At 40.7% G+C, this 17041-nt stretch overlaps 1 protein-coding gene across 1 annotated transcript in view; it reads right to left on the bottom strand.

Moving 5' to 3' along the window:
• LOC119419790 (collagen alpha-3(VI) chain) overlaps window positions 1–17041 on the bottom strand; it is a 99318-nt gene that overhangs the window by 68460 nt on the left and 13817 nt on the right. Inside the window, exons 4-6 of the mRNA XM_037687173.1 lie at window positions 14176–14772; window positions 11802–12422; window positions 10105–10695 (exon numbers count right to left, since the gene is read on the bottom strand). Coding sequence (XP_037543101.1) covers window positions 10105–10695; window positions 11802–12422; window positions 14176–14772 — 1809 coding nt within the window. The remainder of the gene's footprint in view (window positions 1–10104; window positions 10696–11801; window positions 12423–14175; window positions 14773–17041) is intronic.

The raw sequence follows: 17041 nt of genomic DNA on the forward strand, positions 1-17041 counted from the left end.
TATTGTCAGAAGATCTTCCACCACTTAGCAATGTTAGGAGCTGTGGAGCTCTTTGCAAGTGCCTGCTTCCAGCAGATGTAATGAAGATGTTATCCTTCAAGTACTGGAGAGCTGCTCCAGTATTGAGGGGCCTTCCGCCTTTGTGCCTCAACCCTCTGACAGAGTCAAGGATCTGGCTTTTTGTTGTGTGTGTGTTCAAATAGAACTGGACAGCTGGATCTTTGCTGTACTGAACCACTGAGACGCGGTCTTTCTTGTCATCCACACTGAGTGTTTCGATTACTTTTTCCACAAAGTCTCGCATAGCTGGGAATTCTGTTCTGGTACCATCGGATCCATCCATCAAGAATACATAATCCTTTCCTACTGGCTTTCCTTCCACTAGAGAGCATAGGATTGGACACATAATTAGGTCTTAGTATCAAACTTCTTTTATATAGGAGTCAGAAAATAAAAGATGACCACTGAGGTAAATCATTCTCACCTTCTGTTTCACGACTTTCGATTTTTTTAAGATGTCTTATCAAACCTTGCTGCACGTCAATAATGTTTTTTAAGTCAGGAACTGAATAATAAGAGTTTACATACGTAGAAATTGTCTTCATCTCTGCTGCATTTGACAGACTTGATCCAACAGTAAATATTATAATTCCAGCATTTTTTAATGCACTTGCTGGTCCTCGTGGAGAATCTCTAGATCTTCCACCAGCCAATAGTATCATTATCTGCAACGGCATTTTATCAGCTTTGGAAGCAAAGACATTCTCTTTCACAAACTGCAGAGCTGCTCCAATATTTTGAGGCTTTCCACCTATTGGTTTCAACCTAGCAATGTGCTGAATAGCATCTTCTTTTGACTTGTAGGCATCTAGACCGAAACTGAGTTCAGGATTGTTGCTAAATTGTACAATGGCAACCTTATCTTTTCCTTCATCCAAGTCAAATGTCTGGACCAGATTTGCAACAAATTGAAGGATAGCACTGAATTTACTTCTTACATCATCAGATCCATCGATAAGAAACACTATTTCTCTCTTTACGGTGGAATGTGAACCTACAGGAATGTGTATAATCATATAAACTGTTTTTTAGTCGACAAGATAACAATTAAAATACATATTGTGTGTCAAAGTACATATTAAGCCTTTAGAGCTTTATACTCACCAATATCAGGGCTAATAATGTCTTTGAGGGATGAAATTTTTGAGTACATCTGCTCTCTTACAAGAGGAAAATCCGAAAGCTCATTGATATAATGCCATGCTCCTGGAGCTAATTGTTCCATCTCAAACATGTCTTCAGTTTTCACTCCAACTCCAAACAGAGCAATTCCAGCATTTTTAAGCCTCTCTACTGGGCTTACAGTATCATCTTCTGACCTTGTCCCACTTGCAAGAATCAGCACCTGAGGGACCCCCTGCTGGGCCCGGCTTCCAGATGAAGCAGTGAAAACAGTGTTTTTCACATAATTGATGGCTCTGCCAGTGTTTGCTGCAGTGCCCCCTTTAAGTTTTTTATTTCTCAATTGTCTCAAGATATCTTCCTTTTGTGAGTATGTGTTTAGTACAAAATCAGCAGTGGGTTCTGTGCTGTACTCGATTAAAGCAACTTGTGCTTTGTTTGGCCCAATTTCTATTTGTTCAACAAACTCTTTGACAAAGTTCAAAATCAGTCCTTCATTTGCTCGCATGTGATCAGATCCATCAAGGAGGAACACAATGTCAACCATGTCCTTGAGTTCTGCTTCTACAGCTGTAAAGGTGTCTGAAATGGATACAAACACATTTTCACAAAATCAACACATTTCTTGTAAGAAACTCAATTTGATTATGCCGCTTTCAAATCTACAAACAACAACCTTAAAATGATATTTTAGCTAGTTTGAAGTGAGGCTCGGTGAAAAAATTAAGAACAGTTACGATTGTTGTAGATAGTGTAAAGACCGGGAAAACTGCAAATAAAACCAAAGTGGTTTGAGTTTGAATAACAGTCAATCTTATGCTTAATTTGATGTCACGAGCATGTGGTAAAATAAGATTTTTTTTTTCCCTTAAGACAATATTTATTTAGCTGTGCACTGTTGTGTCCATATATTCTCAGAAAGATCGAATACAGACTGCAAGAATTTCCAAAGCAGGTGATTAAAAAATATCCTAAATAAAATCTTTGCAGCAGTCAATATTTGACATAAAACCTCCCACAAAAGTAAATTTTTGAACAACCTCAATTTGGAGATATGTCCGAGTGCAATGACTGTCACGGTTGTTTAAGGCTAAACTCAGAATGCCGACTGACACAAGGAGCTCATGAAATGCATTTAAAAAAATATATATATAACCAAAACTCCTGACATGGTAGCACAAATCTACTTACAAACTCAAGGAATAATCACAAGAAATACCAGGAATAACAAGGAGAACACAGGGAGGACCAGACAGAGCATGTGCTTAAGTGGTGAGTTGTGAGAAACAGATAAAATGGACTGAGTCTGACGGGAAGAGTGACTGCAGCTGTGACTAATGAAACCAGGAACAGGTGTGACTGGGCGGGGCAGGACTGAGGAGCTGAGGCTAACTGGGAAATTACTGGGAGAAGCATCAGATAACTGAAACAGTTTGTCACTATTTTCAGTGCAATCTGGAGTTACTATTGTCAGTCATTTGAAAATATTTCTAATAAATTAATAATTTGTTGCAAAACTAGTGGCGATTTAAAGTATTAAATAACATTTACATGAAGTTCTATGAAACTTAGAAAACTGGGGCTGTAATGTGGTAAAATCCACGGTGGACATACATCTGCTTTGACTTTTTTGACAAACCAGCAGGTTGTCCAAGAGGACCCATTTCAAAGCTACATTGAAAGTCTTACAACTCTAATCTGCAAAATGTCATATCAATTATGCAAACTGTATTATTTGAACATTATGTCAAACTCCAAATACATCATTATTTTGGCAGAAATGTTATATTCCTGCTGGAAGTACTACAGCTGATATTCTACTGTGTAAAGATCGAGAAAAGTTGTTTAACTCTATTTCTCCAAATTGAAGTCATTCAAAGAGCTAACAGCTAAAATAAAACATTGTTCGTAGCTTTTCCACAGATGCCACACTTCAGTTTGGCCCAAATAGTCCTTTAGGAGCTGTTTTTTTTTTATTTCTTCTTACCAGTAGTTGTGACTTCTGTTGTTTCTTGCGTGTCCCCTAGTCTAGCCTCCACCGAGGAGTAAATGCTTTGCAGGGCGTCATAACTCTGGACAGAAAAATAATGCCTCGGAGTGTGAGAGATGGTTTGCATTTCCAAAGTATCTGCGTTCTTTGTTCCAAAGCAAAACACCTTGATCTGATTGTCTCTGAGTGACTGTGCTGACGCTCTGACATCATCTCCGGACCGCCCACCACTAAACATGAACAGGTACTGAGGGACCATGTCTGCCCGTCTGCCTCCAACCGAGGCAGCAAAGACATTGTCTCGGACAAATGCCATTGCTTTTCCAATGTTTAGAGGGCGCCCCAACTTATGCCTTATGGTTCTGATGGAGCTGAGCACATCGTTTTTGGATGAATAGGAATTCAAGTAGAAATTAACAGTTGGGTCACGGCTGAACTGAACAACCGCTACTTGGTCTCCAGCACTGCTCACGTTTAAAGTTTCAACAATTTGTTCAATAAAGGCTCGTATCTCCTCAAAGCCATCCCTTGAGTCATAAGATCCATCTATTAGAAAAACTATGTCACTTCTCTTTGAATCTGCAATAAACACAAAGTGTAGGAATTATAGGAAATATAACAACAAAGTCCATGCTCAATATATAGGAAGTATAGTTTCTTCCGATTATCAATCAACCTTTATTTATACAGGTAAATCCCAATGAGCCTCGAGGACTCATTTACAAGAGAGACCTGATTTCAACAAAGAAAGATTAGTTGTCAGTGAAAAGATTAAAACATTTAAAGCAGCTTACCAGAACCCACTGTGGGACCAGTGTGCACAACATGAAGGGAAGCGTCTCTCAACAAAGCCATTACATCCTGAGTAACAGTAGGAAGTTCTTCGTAGTCAGAAACTGAGAGTGCATGTTTGGGTTCATGAGATATCGTCTGTAGCTCTAGAGTGTCAGCATCTGTTGTTCCAATGACAACTGAAATAACCCCCGTTTCCTTCAGCTTCCTTACTGGGGTCCTGATGTCATCCCCAGATCGTCCACCACTCAGTAGTATAAGTATCTGTGGGACTCCCTGTTGGAGCCTACTTCCAGACTCAGGAGTGAAGGCCCGTTCTCTCACAAACTGGAGAGCAACTCCAATGTTTTTAGGATAACCTCCTTTGTGAGTCAGACCCCTAACCGCATTGAGAATGTCGCTTTCAGACACGTAACGATTCAAGTTAAAGTTCATTTCTGCCGTGTCGCTGTACTGAGCCACGGCCACACGGTCCCCGTTTACATCAATGTTTAGGCCCCTGACTATTCTCTGGACAAAGTCTACAATATCAGGGAATCGCCGCTGAGAATCATCAGAGCCATCAAGTAAAAACACAACGTCTCTTCCGTTGGGATCTGTGAACAGGAAATTAAACACCTTGGTTGTACGGGGCACCATATATAGACATCTGGTTTAAAGCTTTAGCCGACACGTCCAAAATTTAGCTCACTTTCCTCACATTTAAGATGGAAATGTAGCTAAAATAAATGTTCAATATTTATCCATCCATTCATTTTTTTTTTACCCACTCTTTCATATTCGGGGTCAGAGGAAGCTAGTGGCTATCTCCACCAGTCATTGGGTGTGACATGGGGGGCACTTTGGACAGGTCACCAGTCCAACACAGGGACACACAGAGGAGGAATGAGAAAGACACATTTGGATTCACACCTAGGGACTATTGGAGTAGCCAGTTATCCTGATGGCTCCAGCTGGGAGTTGAACCTGCAACTTTCACTTTGCAAGGCAACAGTGCTCAAAAACTAGAGATGAACGATAGCAAAAATGTTAAATATAAGTTTAAGAATTAGATGTTATAGCTAAATCTACAGAAAATGTGCATGTAAGCCCCTACTGACTTCTGTAACCCAATTTCTGCATACCTGTGAGTTACAACATTTAGAGTTTAATTTTTAATTTTTGTTTCTTTTTCTTTCAGCTGCTCCCTTCTTCAGGGGTCACCACAGCGAACTAACACAGAGATTTGGCAATTGTTTTTTGCCTGATGCCCTTCCTGACACAACCACAGACCACTGAGCTACCACAGCCCTCTGTGTGGAGCAGGGAGCTGCCGTCTAGGGTGCCCGGGGGAGCAGATGATGGGGGTTAAGTGCCTTGCTCAAGGGCACAGAGTGGGGCAAATGAGGGTGGAGGCAGGTGTTTCATCTTTACCACCCACATTTTGATGTTGTCAGTTCACTAGGATGAAACGGCGTCCTTCCAATCACAGGCTCGCCTTCTCTAACCGCTGCACCACCACTCCCCATAGTTACAATAGTGACAGATTTTGTTATTTTAGATACATTTGTCTTAAATGTGAGCTCAATAATTAATATGCTAAAACTTTAACCAAACTTTTACATGTGGTTATTGTTGATCAAACTTTATAGCCTGGCTTTTTGTGATGCTAGTTCCTAAACTTTGGAAGCATATCTGTCCCGAAATGAGTGATGATAATGAGCAATTATATTAAACAAAAATGTGTGTTTTAGGTTTACAACAACCAAACAAGCATCGAGTTTTTCAAGTAGTGTTTGTTCTATCCAGTACAACCTTACCATGTGATGCCGGTGCGGTCACAGGCTTCACATTTCTCTCAGAGGCTGAGAAGATCTGTTGTTCGATGTCTGACAAGTTACTGGAATCATCTACAAGGAAGGCACGACTGGCTTCCTGTGAAATTGACTGCATCTCCAGGATGTCTGCGTCCTTCATCCCCACAACAAAAACCTTCACACCCATCACGCTCAAGTTTTCCACTGCATTTCTGACATCGTCGTTAGACCGTCCTCCAGTTACAAGTACCAGTATCTGAGGGACGCTATGTTGGCGCCTGCTTCCCGAGGAAACCGTGAAAATGTGGTCCTTGACGTAGTTCAGCGCCGCACCAGTGTTGAGAGGGCTGCCTCCTCTGTGTCTCAGGCTTTTCACATTTTCAGCAACACTCTGCTGTGTTTGGTGTGTGTTCAGAAAGAAGTCAGCTGAAGGCGCTTTGCTGTACTGTACCACAGAAACTCGGTCTTTGTTCTCATCCACATTGAGTTTCTGCACCATTCTCTCAACAAAGTCCAGCATGACAGTGAACTTCTTTTGCATGTTGTCGGAAGAATCCAGTAAAAACACAAAATCTCGTTGCATAAATTGTCTTTGTCCAGTGGAACCTTAGACATAAAAATTACAAAAGTGGTGAAGCTGAGTTAGAGATAAGATATAAGAGGTTCTGGTCAGTTTGTTCCTCCATCAAACTGTACCTTCACTTTATGCCCAGCAGTTGCCATTTATTTTTATAAATTAATTACCATTTTGTGCGTAATGGTTGACATTTTGTACCAATGTACAATGTATTTGCTCGTGCACAAATAAATATCAGTTTTGTACTGATATTTATTTGTGCACGAGCAGTCCATCATCGCTTGGTACCATGAGGTAACCTGGTTATCCTGTATCCCGATACCAGTAGCAGTTGCACAAAACTAGTGCTTCTGAGGTTTGATAACATTTTGCTACTTGTGCCTTTTAGCTTGCATTCTTCACCTTTATACTTCTGACATTTAGCTAACGTTTTTAAAAAATCTACTACCAATTTGCTACTTCCACTTTATAGCTAGCCTTTTGCTGCATTTACCGTAAAGCTAATAATTAGCTACATTTAGCTTTCAGCTTAGTTTCAGCTTCTTTAACAGTTTTCAGAAATAATTATCTTTAATTTTACAAATTAAAACGGTATTAACAGTTCAGTTATTAGCTTTTTTAGCTTCAGCAGCTTTCAGAAAAAAAAAATGTTCAGCAATAAGCGTTCACACCGAATTTCTGCAGGAAATGCACATTTTGCTAGTTTAAACTACATTTAGTTTATCTTAGATCAAAGCTTAACAAACATTTCTCTTCTTCCTGCAGCAAAAGGAGAAACTTCAACTTTGGTAACGGTTCGCTACAAGGAGACCTGGCTGCATCAGATGGTGCTTTTTTAAAGCCAACAATTCTGGGTAAGCAATGAAAAATGCTGTAAAAGTAGTTTTGTGGAGGTACAAATTGACCTGGGGCTGTATCTAAGATATGTAAACTGCCTTACCTAAAACACCCATTGTTTTTTCGCTCAGCTGCTGCCTTGGCACCCTTTTCACAAACGTCACAAGCTGTTGATAAATGCTTCCAAAATCATCAAATCTGAGTAAGGAGAAGGCGTAAGAAGGGTTGTGTGCAACCGTTTGGAGCTCTATGATGTCAGCGTTTCTTGTACCGACACAGAACGGAACAATCTTTTCGTCTTTTAGAGCAACAGCCGCTTGTGAAACATCGTCCTGAGATCTCCCCCCAGTCAAGAGAATCAGTACCTGAGGAACACCTTCTTCACGCCGACTTCCTGAGGAAGCAGCAAAAGCCCTCCTCCTCACGTAGTCCAGGGCCGCGCCAGTGTTACGGGATTCACCCCCTTTATGGTTCAGCTGCAGGACCGCGCTAAGCACGTCATGTTTATCCATGTAGGTGTTCAGACCGAAATGTGTCTGTTGGTCTTGACTGTACTGAACTACTGAAACACGGTCATTGTTTTCACCAACATTCAGAGTTTCTACCACTTGTTGGACAAAGCCTTTCATCAGTGGGAAGCCACCCAGAGTTTCATCTGATCCATCCAACAGAAACACAATGTCTCTCTGAGGAGACTCTAATTCAACTAGAAAAGAATACAAGGTACAGGGTTAGACATAAGATCAAAAATTAAAAGCTTAAAGTACAGTTTGTAAAACCATACAATTTGGTACTCCAAATAATGCAACATAAACACGTCAACTGCGTAAAGAAAATTATTTGTTTTTGGTTTTTTTGTTGTTTTTTTGGGGGGGGTGGGGGTGGAAAAAGGATATTGAGAAACTTGCAAGTGCTTAAAAACAAACTTCTAGTAAATAATGGATCACTGTCTGAAGGAAGAGCCAAAAAACTTTCCAGCACCTAAGTTGGAAAAGGATAAAAGCAAGAAAAACACAACCAAGATGTTGCATTTGCAAGAAGACCACAAGGAACATGAAACTGGATGACTGATCTTTGTAGAAGATGATAGCAATTCAAATTCTGAAAGAAGATGTGTAGATGGACATGAGCTGATAGCCAGTATTTATCTCAGCTGTGAATCTGAGACGCTTCTAAACCACAAGACTCTCACTTTGTTTTTCTGTCCAGATGAATTCTGCAAACACAGGCTTTAGGGACGAAAGTTCACCAAAGACAGACAAGTTGAAGACATATCTGGTTTGGGCGTGTATGGACTGAGGCTGTTTTTCTGCTAAGGATATACAAGACAACGTCACTGCATAGAATGAATAATGAATGGTAAATGGACTGTACTTATATAACGCCTTTCTATCTTATCGAGTTACTCAAAGCGCTTTACAACAATCTGTGCCTCATTTACCCATTCATACAGCTTTCTACTAGATTCTCATTCTAATGAGACTAATCAGAGCTTTATCACATTCATACACTGATGGGACACACATTGGAGGCAACGAGGGGTTCAGTGTCTTGCCCAGGGACACTTCGGCATGTGACTGCTGGTGGATTCGAACCCCCAACTCTTGCATTGGAGGACGACTGCTCTAACCACTCAGCCACAGCCGCCCGAATGAACTGGGACATATGCTGTAAAATCTGGGAAGAGAATCACTGCAGTCGAGCCATGAGTGGGTCTTCCAGCATTGACACAAAACATGCCACCAAGGCAAGAAGTGGCTAAAAAAGAAGTACATTAAGGTCTTCGAACAACCAAGATCTCAGACCTGTAGAGGATTTGTGGAAGACTTGAGCATTTAAGTTGCTAAACAGCAATCAAGAAATCCAAAGGATTTATCTAGTTCCTGTAAAGAAGAGTGGGCCAAAATCACTCCAGAGATGCTTTCAACCCTGGTAAAGCTACAAGAAACATAGATCTTACCAAAGAAAAAATTATACCAAATAATTCTGGTTGTGCTTTAGGATCACTTATTTAACACGATACCACTCAAATCAGTTTTGAACCTTTAGCTGAGTTTCTGTTTGTCTCTCAATTAAAATAACTTTACCATAAAAATAGAGACTATCTTTTTGCATTTGTAAGTGAGTAAACTGTTCCATTACAGTAAAATGCAGGGTATCTGTTCTCAAGCATAAAGAAAAGTGGAACGTAGCAACATGTGTGAATCTGGGTTCTTACCTACTAAATCAGAGATTCCATTCGTGGTTTCCTTTTTGCCTGTGCCTATGTTCAGCTCAGCGAGAAGCTGCGACTGAACCGAGGGTAACTGGGAAAAGTCAGCAATCTCGTAAGTGAACTCAGGTTTAAATGCAATCACTTCCAGCTCTGTGCGGCTTGCATCCCCCACTCCCACACCAAAAGACACAATTTCATGTTCTTTAAGAGCGAAAGCCGGCCCTTCCACGTTGTCGGTAGATGGTCTGCTACTGAGAAGAATTAAAATCTGCGGCACTCCTTCTAGTCTTCTGCTGCCGGTGGAGGAAGTGAAGACTCTGTGCCTCACAAACTGCAGAGCTGCACCAATATTTAGTCTCCTACCACCTTTGTGTGCTAAATTATCAATGGCGTTTATGTAGTCGCTCTTTGCCTTGTGAGAATTTAGATAAAAGTTAACCTTGGGGTTATCAGCAAACTGAACCACAGACACTCTGTCAAGGCTCTCATCCACAAAAAGGCTCTCCACTGTGCTTTTAACAAAGTGTTTTATGGCTGGAAATCCATTTCTGGTTTTATCAGAGCCATCCAGCAGGAACACAATGTCTCTTTTTGAAGCAACATTTTGCACTACGACACAAATAGGGTTCAGTTATTTTGTTTGTGCATTGAAACACTGGAGAAAAACATTTGCAGTAAGTTTAGTCAAAAGAGGGAGAAAAGTTTTCTGTCCTACCTTCTTGTAGAAGGACTGTCAGCTCCTCCTTTGGTAGGCTCACGTAGTTGTTGAGCCTTTGTGGGATGGTGCCGAGTTCACTGAATTCTTTCACTTTGAATGCAAAAGAGGGGTTGTGTGCGATTTCCTCCATCTGCCTCTTGTCTGCATTCTTGACACCAACACCAAACGGAACAACCCCCTCCGTCTTCAGCTCACCAGCCGGTTCTTTGACATTATCTGCAGACCTGTCTGCAGCCAAAACGATCAGAAACTGTGGGACATTTTGAGTCGACCTACTACCGGAGCCTTCAGACATGGCTACGTCCTTCATGTATCTCAGAGCAGCTCCTGTGTTCAAGCTGCGTCCTCCAGCCAGCGTCATAACCTGGACAGCTCTGATTACTTCGTCTTTGGTTTGATAAGTGTTGAGATAGAAAACTGGGGTCGGCCTCTCGCTGTGCTGAACCACCGAAACACGCACCTTGTCAATCCCAACATCGAGTGGTTCGATTATTTTGATGATAAAATCCCGGATGTAGGGAAAGTCTTCCCGAACGCTGTCTGTGCCGTCAATCAGGAAAGCAACGTCCCGTTCAGCTCCAGTAAGAACTGAGGAAAAACAAGAGAAGAAAATTAATCTGTTTTAGTTTAATCTTCTTTTGGATTTATATCTAAACCTGCCCATTTTGACTGCTCCCAATGAAGATCTGAATATCTTCATCTCAACGTAGAAGATCTCATGACTCACTAAAAACTGCTGGGTTTAAAACAACACAGTTTGTAACCCTGTATCAGGTTAAATGTGAACCGAGCCCACTCTGGGAGGTTTTAATTCAGCAGAGTTGGCTTATCATTTTGACCACCCTACTGGTTGAAGTGTGCTACCCAAAAATCAAGGTAAAATGACTAATCTGTTGAATTAGAGCTGTGAAAAACTGGGTTAAAAAGATCACACAAGGGTTAGTGCTACCTGCCTATAGCATCAGATATAGCACTAACTAAGGTTATTTTAGGAATCAAAACTCCCTGTTTGGTGCAAACTAAAGTTAATAACAAAGACAACCAGGGTAAACATCTTCTTACAAGGTGTTTTGACCACATTAACTTTAACGAGGTCTAGTCAAGTTTGATTTGGTCAACTTCTGGCCTAAAATTTTGAACTTTAAAGAATGACACAGCTCGACTCTGATACAACCTAAGTCAAAGCTTTTGACCCAATATTTGGTCAAAACAATCCAGCAGCTTTTTCCCAGCATTTGAATTGAATTTGTATCTTGTAAACCTTCCTTTTCATTGTTGTAACCTTCTTTTCTGTCACAAACCACCCCTTACAGCCAACTCCACCTATTATGCACAGTTCTTTGGATGGTTGACTCCATGTGTACAAACGCATGCACCTTCAGGCGCCTTTAGTTTTTGCAGTTTTACTCTTAACACCTGTCTCCGTCTCATTCGCACACATGGATTTTGTTTTACTTTTACCGACTTTCATTCCTTTTCTCTGTCTCAACCTCTCCAGGCTCTCTTCCACCTGTTCCTTTCTTTTACTGCAAATAAATTCTGCAAACGTCACATTTCATGGAGGTTCCTTCCTGATATCATCTGCCAATAAGCCCATCACCAGCAATATCATGTACTTCTTTTGTTTACATTTATTAAAAAAATGTTATATTTAGTTAAATGAATAGTAGAAAAGCAGAAAATACAAAACTAACCTGTTCCCTCATATGTTGTCACATCTGTGTCACCAACAATCGTTATCAGACTTGGCAGAATTTCTTCATCCAAAGCCAGAAATTCTGAGAAGCTATCTCGATGATAAGCCAGTTGTGGAACAAAGGCGATCGTTGCCAATTCTTCTGGTTCTGCTTGTCCAGAACTGACAGTGAAAGTCAAAATGTCACTTATAGCCAGTTTGTCAGCCACGGCTTTAGCGTCATCTTGGGATGGGCCTCCAGTTATCAAAACCAAAATTTGCTTGGCAAAGTTCTTCCCACGCGAACCACCTGAAGACTGGAACATATTTTGCTGTGCGTAAGTCATGGCAGCTCCTATGTTCACCAACGAGCCTCCAGTCAGCCTGAGCTGAGAGATTTTTTCAACAATGTCTTCCTTGTTGTTGTAGGTGTTCAGGTAAAACTCCACTCTTGGCCGCTCTGCGAACTGAATCAGACCGATTTGGACCCGGTCAGGCCTCACTTCCAGCCGGTTGACAATGTTGATCATGAAGTCTCTCACGTAGGGGAGGTTAGTGCTTCCTACGTAGTTTGAGCCATCCACAAGGAACACGATGTCTCGGACCACTTTTTGAGTCTGCACTGTGGTGATCTCCACCACTAAAGATAAAAACAAGACAAAATGACTGTGTAATTTATCTTCTTACAGTTTAGGCAAAAAAATCTAATGACTTTCATTAAAACTGTTGTGCTGGGAGTTCTTCATGCTGTTTTAGTATTATTAGTTCCTAATGCTATATATGTATGTGTGTGTGTGTATACTGACCATCCCAATCTAATACATCTAAGTGTTGGAAAGGATCCTTTTGGAAATTTGATTGTCCTTTTGAAATCCAAGATGGCCACTGTAAATGACAGTGGCCATCTTGGATTTCCACTGTCCAAGATGTAGATGTAGTTGTGTGGCTACTTCTACACCTAGGTGTAGCCACACAACTAATTGGAAGTCTGTACCTCACTTATTTTTTAAGTTATCATGCTCACAGCATTCGCAAACGAACAGATCGAGGGTCATTCCAATTCCTGCTTTTCGTTTTATGATGGGATGAGTACATATCTAAGAGTTGTCATTTTCTGATGACTGGCTTTTTTTTTAATGATTCATAAAAATATATATATAATTTATAGGGACGCACGATATTATCGGCATGGTATCGATATCGGTCGATGTTAAAGTTAAATATCGGCCATTCCATCAAAATAATTCACCAATATAAAAGACGCCGTTTTTGTATGACAACCCAGTGATAAGGATGTCTGTAGCGCCAACACCACATGAGGCCGTCACGCATGCCTACCTGATCTGATCACAGCGGAGAGGAAGAAGTCAAAATGTCGACAGTGTGGAAGTTTTTTGTCCCGTTGAAGATAATGGATTCTGAAGATTTATGGACTACGTTGAGCCTCGCTACATCCTCCTTAGTCAGAGATATTTTGCCGACGTAGCCTTACCCGAGTTACAAACCGTCATTTCTGACGTCATTGAGAAGCTAACAGCCGATAGCACTTGGGTGAGTTTTACCACAGACATTTGGAAGTCGTGTTAGCCCCGTTAGCATGATTAGTCTTACGGCACAATGGATAGACAAAAACTTTGATCTTAAAAAGTCTGTCCTTCATGCACAGGAGTGCAGAGGATCCCACACTGCAGCTATAGGAACCTGGAACAAGCCTCCACAAGTGAGACAATCGCAGGTGACTAATGCTAATAAATAATATTTAACACTTTTCATTTAATATAAGTCAAAGTGCTATACCTATGGCTGTTACTGCTGTTACACAATTTTTATAGCAAATAAGCCTAAATAAGAGGGCTATGTTCTGACAAAGGAAAGTGTATAAAAAATATCGGTGTCGGTTATCGGCCAATTTTTTTTAACATATCGGCATATGTCGGCACATATCGGCCAAAAGTCCAATATCGTGCATCCCTAATAATTTATTCTCTTCTGTCATGAAACATAGGTAACCATGTAATAGCCTGTTTCTGCGTCTTTGTTCATCTGTTTGCAGCGAAATATTAACTATTCTATGGATTTTAATGAAACTCTCAGGAAGTAATTAATACAAGTACATCTACATTTGATTACCTTGTGGTATTTCAAAATGGTGGCAACAGCTAAAAGGTTGTTGTTCAGTCAGTTTTGTCAATATTGAACTAAATATGTTGTGGTAGTAGCTGAGACTGATCCACTATTCAAGCTCTTTGAAACTTTGCCATGCAAGGCAACAAATTTTTATCTGCATTTATTGTGTCTTACGTTTTTTGTTTTTGAGGTTTGACTTCATGTGTGTATTCATCAGCCCAAATAAGTGTTTAAATTAAGTATTTATCAACAAGATGAAGGATTACCTGGCTCAGTTGGCTCCTCGACAAGAATCGTCCCACCAGCCAGAGTCGAGAGCGCATCAGTGATTTCCCTCGATTTTCGCATCACTTGTCGGAACTCCTTTGCTGCGAACACAGCTTGCTCGGAGATGGCGATCTGATTCAGCTCCTGCAGATGTGCAGTTTTGAAGCCTGCAGCCAGAGTCAGCACACCTGTTCTCTGCAGGGCCTCAACATGTTCCTGGACACTGTCGCTGGACCTTTTACTGGTCCACAACATCACAAGCTGTGGTACACCTGCCCTGATGCGGCTTCCCTTCTCAGGCCTCAACATGTTTTCCCGCACAAAGCTCAAGGCTGCTCCGATGTTGACGGTCTGCCCTGGTCTCGGTCTGATGTTGTCCAATGCAGGGATTAAGGTTTCCTTGGTATCATGGGAGTTCAGATCCACCACCACTCTCTGGGCTGTGCTAAACTGGGCAACACCCACTTGGACTGCGTTTGGACCGATTGGCCTGGAGGTGACAAACTGCTTGATGTAGTCACGCAACTGGTTCAGGATTGCTGGTCCCATCGTACTGTCAATGAGGAAAATGATGTCTCGTGGTGATACTGCCACCACTGGAAAAAAAGATAAAAAAGATATTTAAATAAATGTTTAACTTAACATGTTTTTACAAGTTTAAAGCCCTATCAGGGTATTTTACACCAATTCTTGCTAACTTTTCATGACTAAGTACTAAATATTTATAGTGGTAAATTTTGATGCTGATCCAGTCATATCTTTGCCAAATCGTACCCTCTCTTTGTACCCAACGGCTGTCATTTCAGTTACCATTTTCTACACAGCTGTGATTGCTTCGAAACATTATGTACCAAATAACGCTCATTTTGCACCCATGCACTCATAAAATGCACGTATCTCCACAACCACTGGAAGATCCAAGCTGTTCTTCATTCTACAGTCAACAAAATGGTTGTTGAAAACTGTTGGTAATGTTGTGCTTATTTTTGCAACAGCTACAATAAACAAACCCTTGCTAAAAGCACTTACAGCCTGTGACAACACACTGCCCTCTTCACGAGTGTAATGCGCAGCCGTGTGTAAGATGCTGAACTGATACAGCTAGGGTGATGCGTATCAGTTAGAACAAATAGATTTTGTTGATTTTTGCTGACGGATGAATAATCATCAAGAAGGAGAAACCTCTCCTAAAATCGCGCCGTCGTGGTGTGTGAAAGACGCCTCAGACCCAAACTCTTGAGCATGCAGGACTATTGAAGCAGATGTTGCTTGTATAAATTGCAGACAAAGCACATCCTGGTCTACTTGAGTATTAAACAACTGACGTTTACGTCTAACCACATAAATACTAACATAAAATCCGCTAATCTTAATTTAAAAAAGGTACTCCAGTAGATTAAATCATAGACATTAGCATGGCTGCCAAGGTGGGTACAAGGTGACCTGAGGTAGACGGCCTGGGTATGAAATGATCAAAGATAGAAAGGTACGATTTGGCAGAAGTATGACCTGACCTTCAAATATAAAGGTTCAAGTACTACCGACACAAGGAGAACAGAGAAATGCATTACATTATATTTTATCATTTAAGATTTGTACATATAAACTGTAATTTATGAGAAGTTTATTTTTGCAGGTATGACATAAAATTCAGTATCCAGTACTAAGTTTTACACATTTTAGGACTCAAAGTTCTTCCTTCCAAGGCTGCGACTTCTCTGCAGTATTGGTACAACTGCAAACTAATATATGTGTATTTTTTAATTACATTAGCAGGATGTTAAAATCCTCATTATCATCTTTAGAATGACCCTGTTTTCATAACAGCTGCAGATTATTTAAACCTCTAATTGTATCATTTCAACTCAACATCTCACATGTAGAAACGACAACAAAAAAGTTATCGTTATTTATAAACTTGTTGCCACCGAGGTTATGTTTTTGGTATTGTCTGTGCACAAGATTGCTCAAAAAGTTATGAATGGATTTTCAGGAAATTTTCAATGTTGAAGTTGTCACAAAGAACAAATTGTTAAAATTTGGTGGTGATCTGGATCACAATTAGGGTCCAGGAATTCTGTTAAAGGATTCTTGTCTGTGCACAAAAGCTTACTGTATCAGTGGCCTTTGGGTCTTGGCAGAGTTGTGCGCTCTCTGAGTGCTTCTAGTTTTGAATGCACTGTTGATACTTGGCCTAAGAACATGTGGAAGGTAGCAATACATGATACAGCCCAGGACATACCAGGTAAGTACATAATAGGTACTCAATATATACGTGGGAAGTGCCAGGTAAGTACTCTGGACCTATTTGGTACGTATTCTGTACATTGTAGGTAAGTACCAGTTAAAAACAGGCATGTACCTGATAAGTAACAGTTATGTACCAGGTATGTACCAGTTATGTACCAGGTACATACCAGGTTTGCACCTATCATGTACCAGATATGTACCAGATATGTGCCTAATAGGTAACGGTTATGTACCAGGTATGTACCAGGTACATACCAGGTTTGTACCTATCATGTACCAGATATGCACCAGGTATGCACCCAGTATGTGCCAGGTATTTGGCATTAATGTACCTGATACAAAGCAGTTATATGTACCCAATACGTAACAGTTAAGTACCAGGTATTTTGCAGTTATGTACCTGATATGTACCAGTTATGTGCCCGATATATACGTTATGTACTAGGCATTTACTAATTATATACTAGATATGTGCCAGTTATGCACCATACCAGGTATGCACCAGTTTTGTAACAGATATTTACCTGCTATGTACCAGGTACGTACCAGCTATGTACCAGGTATGTACCAGCTATGTACCAGGTATGTACCAGCTATGTACCAGGTATGTACCAG

Source organism: Nematolebias whitei, chromosome 13, assembly GCF_014905685.2.
Source record: "Nematolebias whitei isolate Nwh7 chromosome 13, NemWhi1, whole genome shotgun sequence".
Classification (NCBI taxonomy): domain Eukaryota; kingdom Metazoa; phylum Chordata; class Actinopteri; order Cyprinodontiformes; family Rivulidae; genus Nematolebias; species Nematolebias whitei.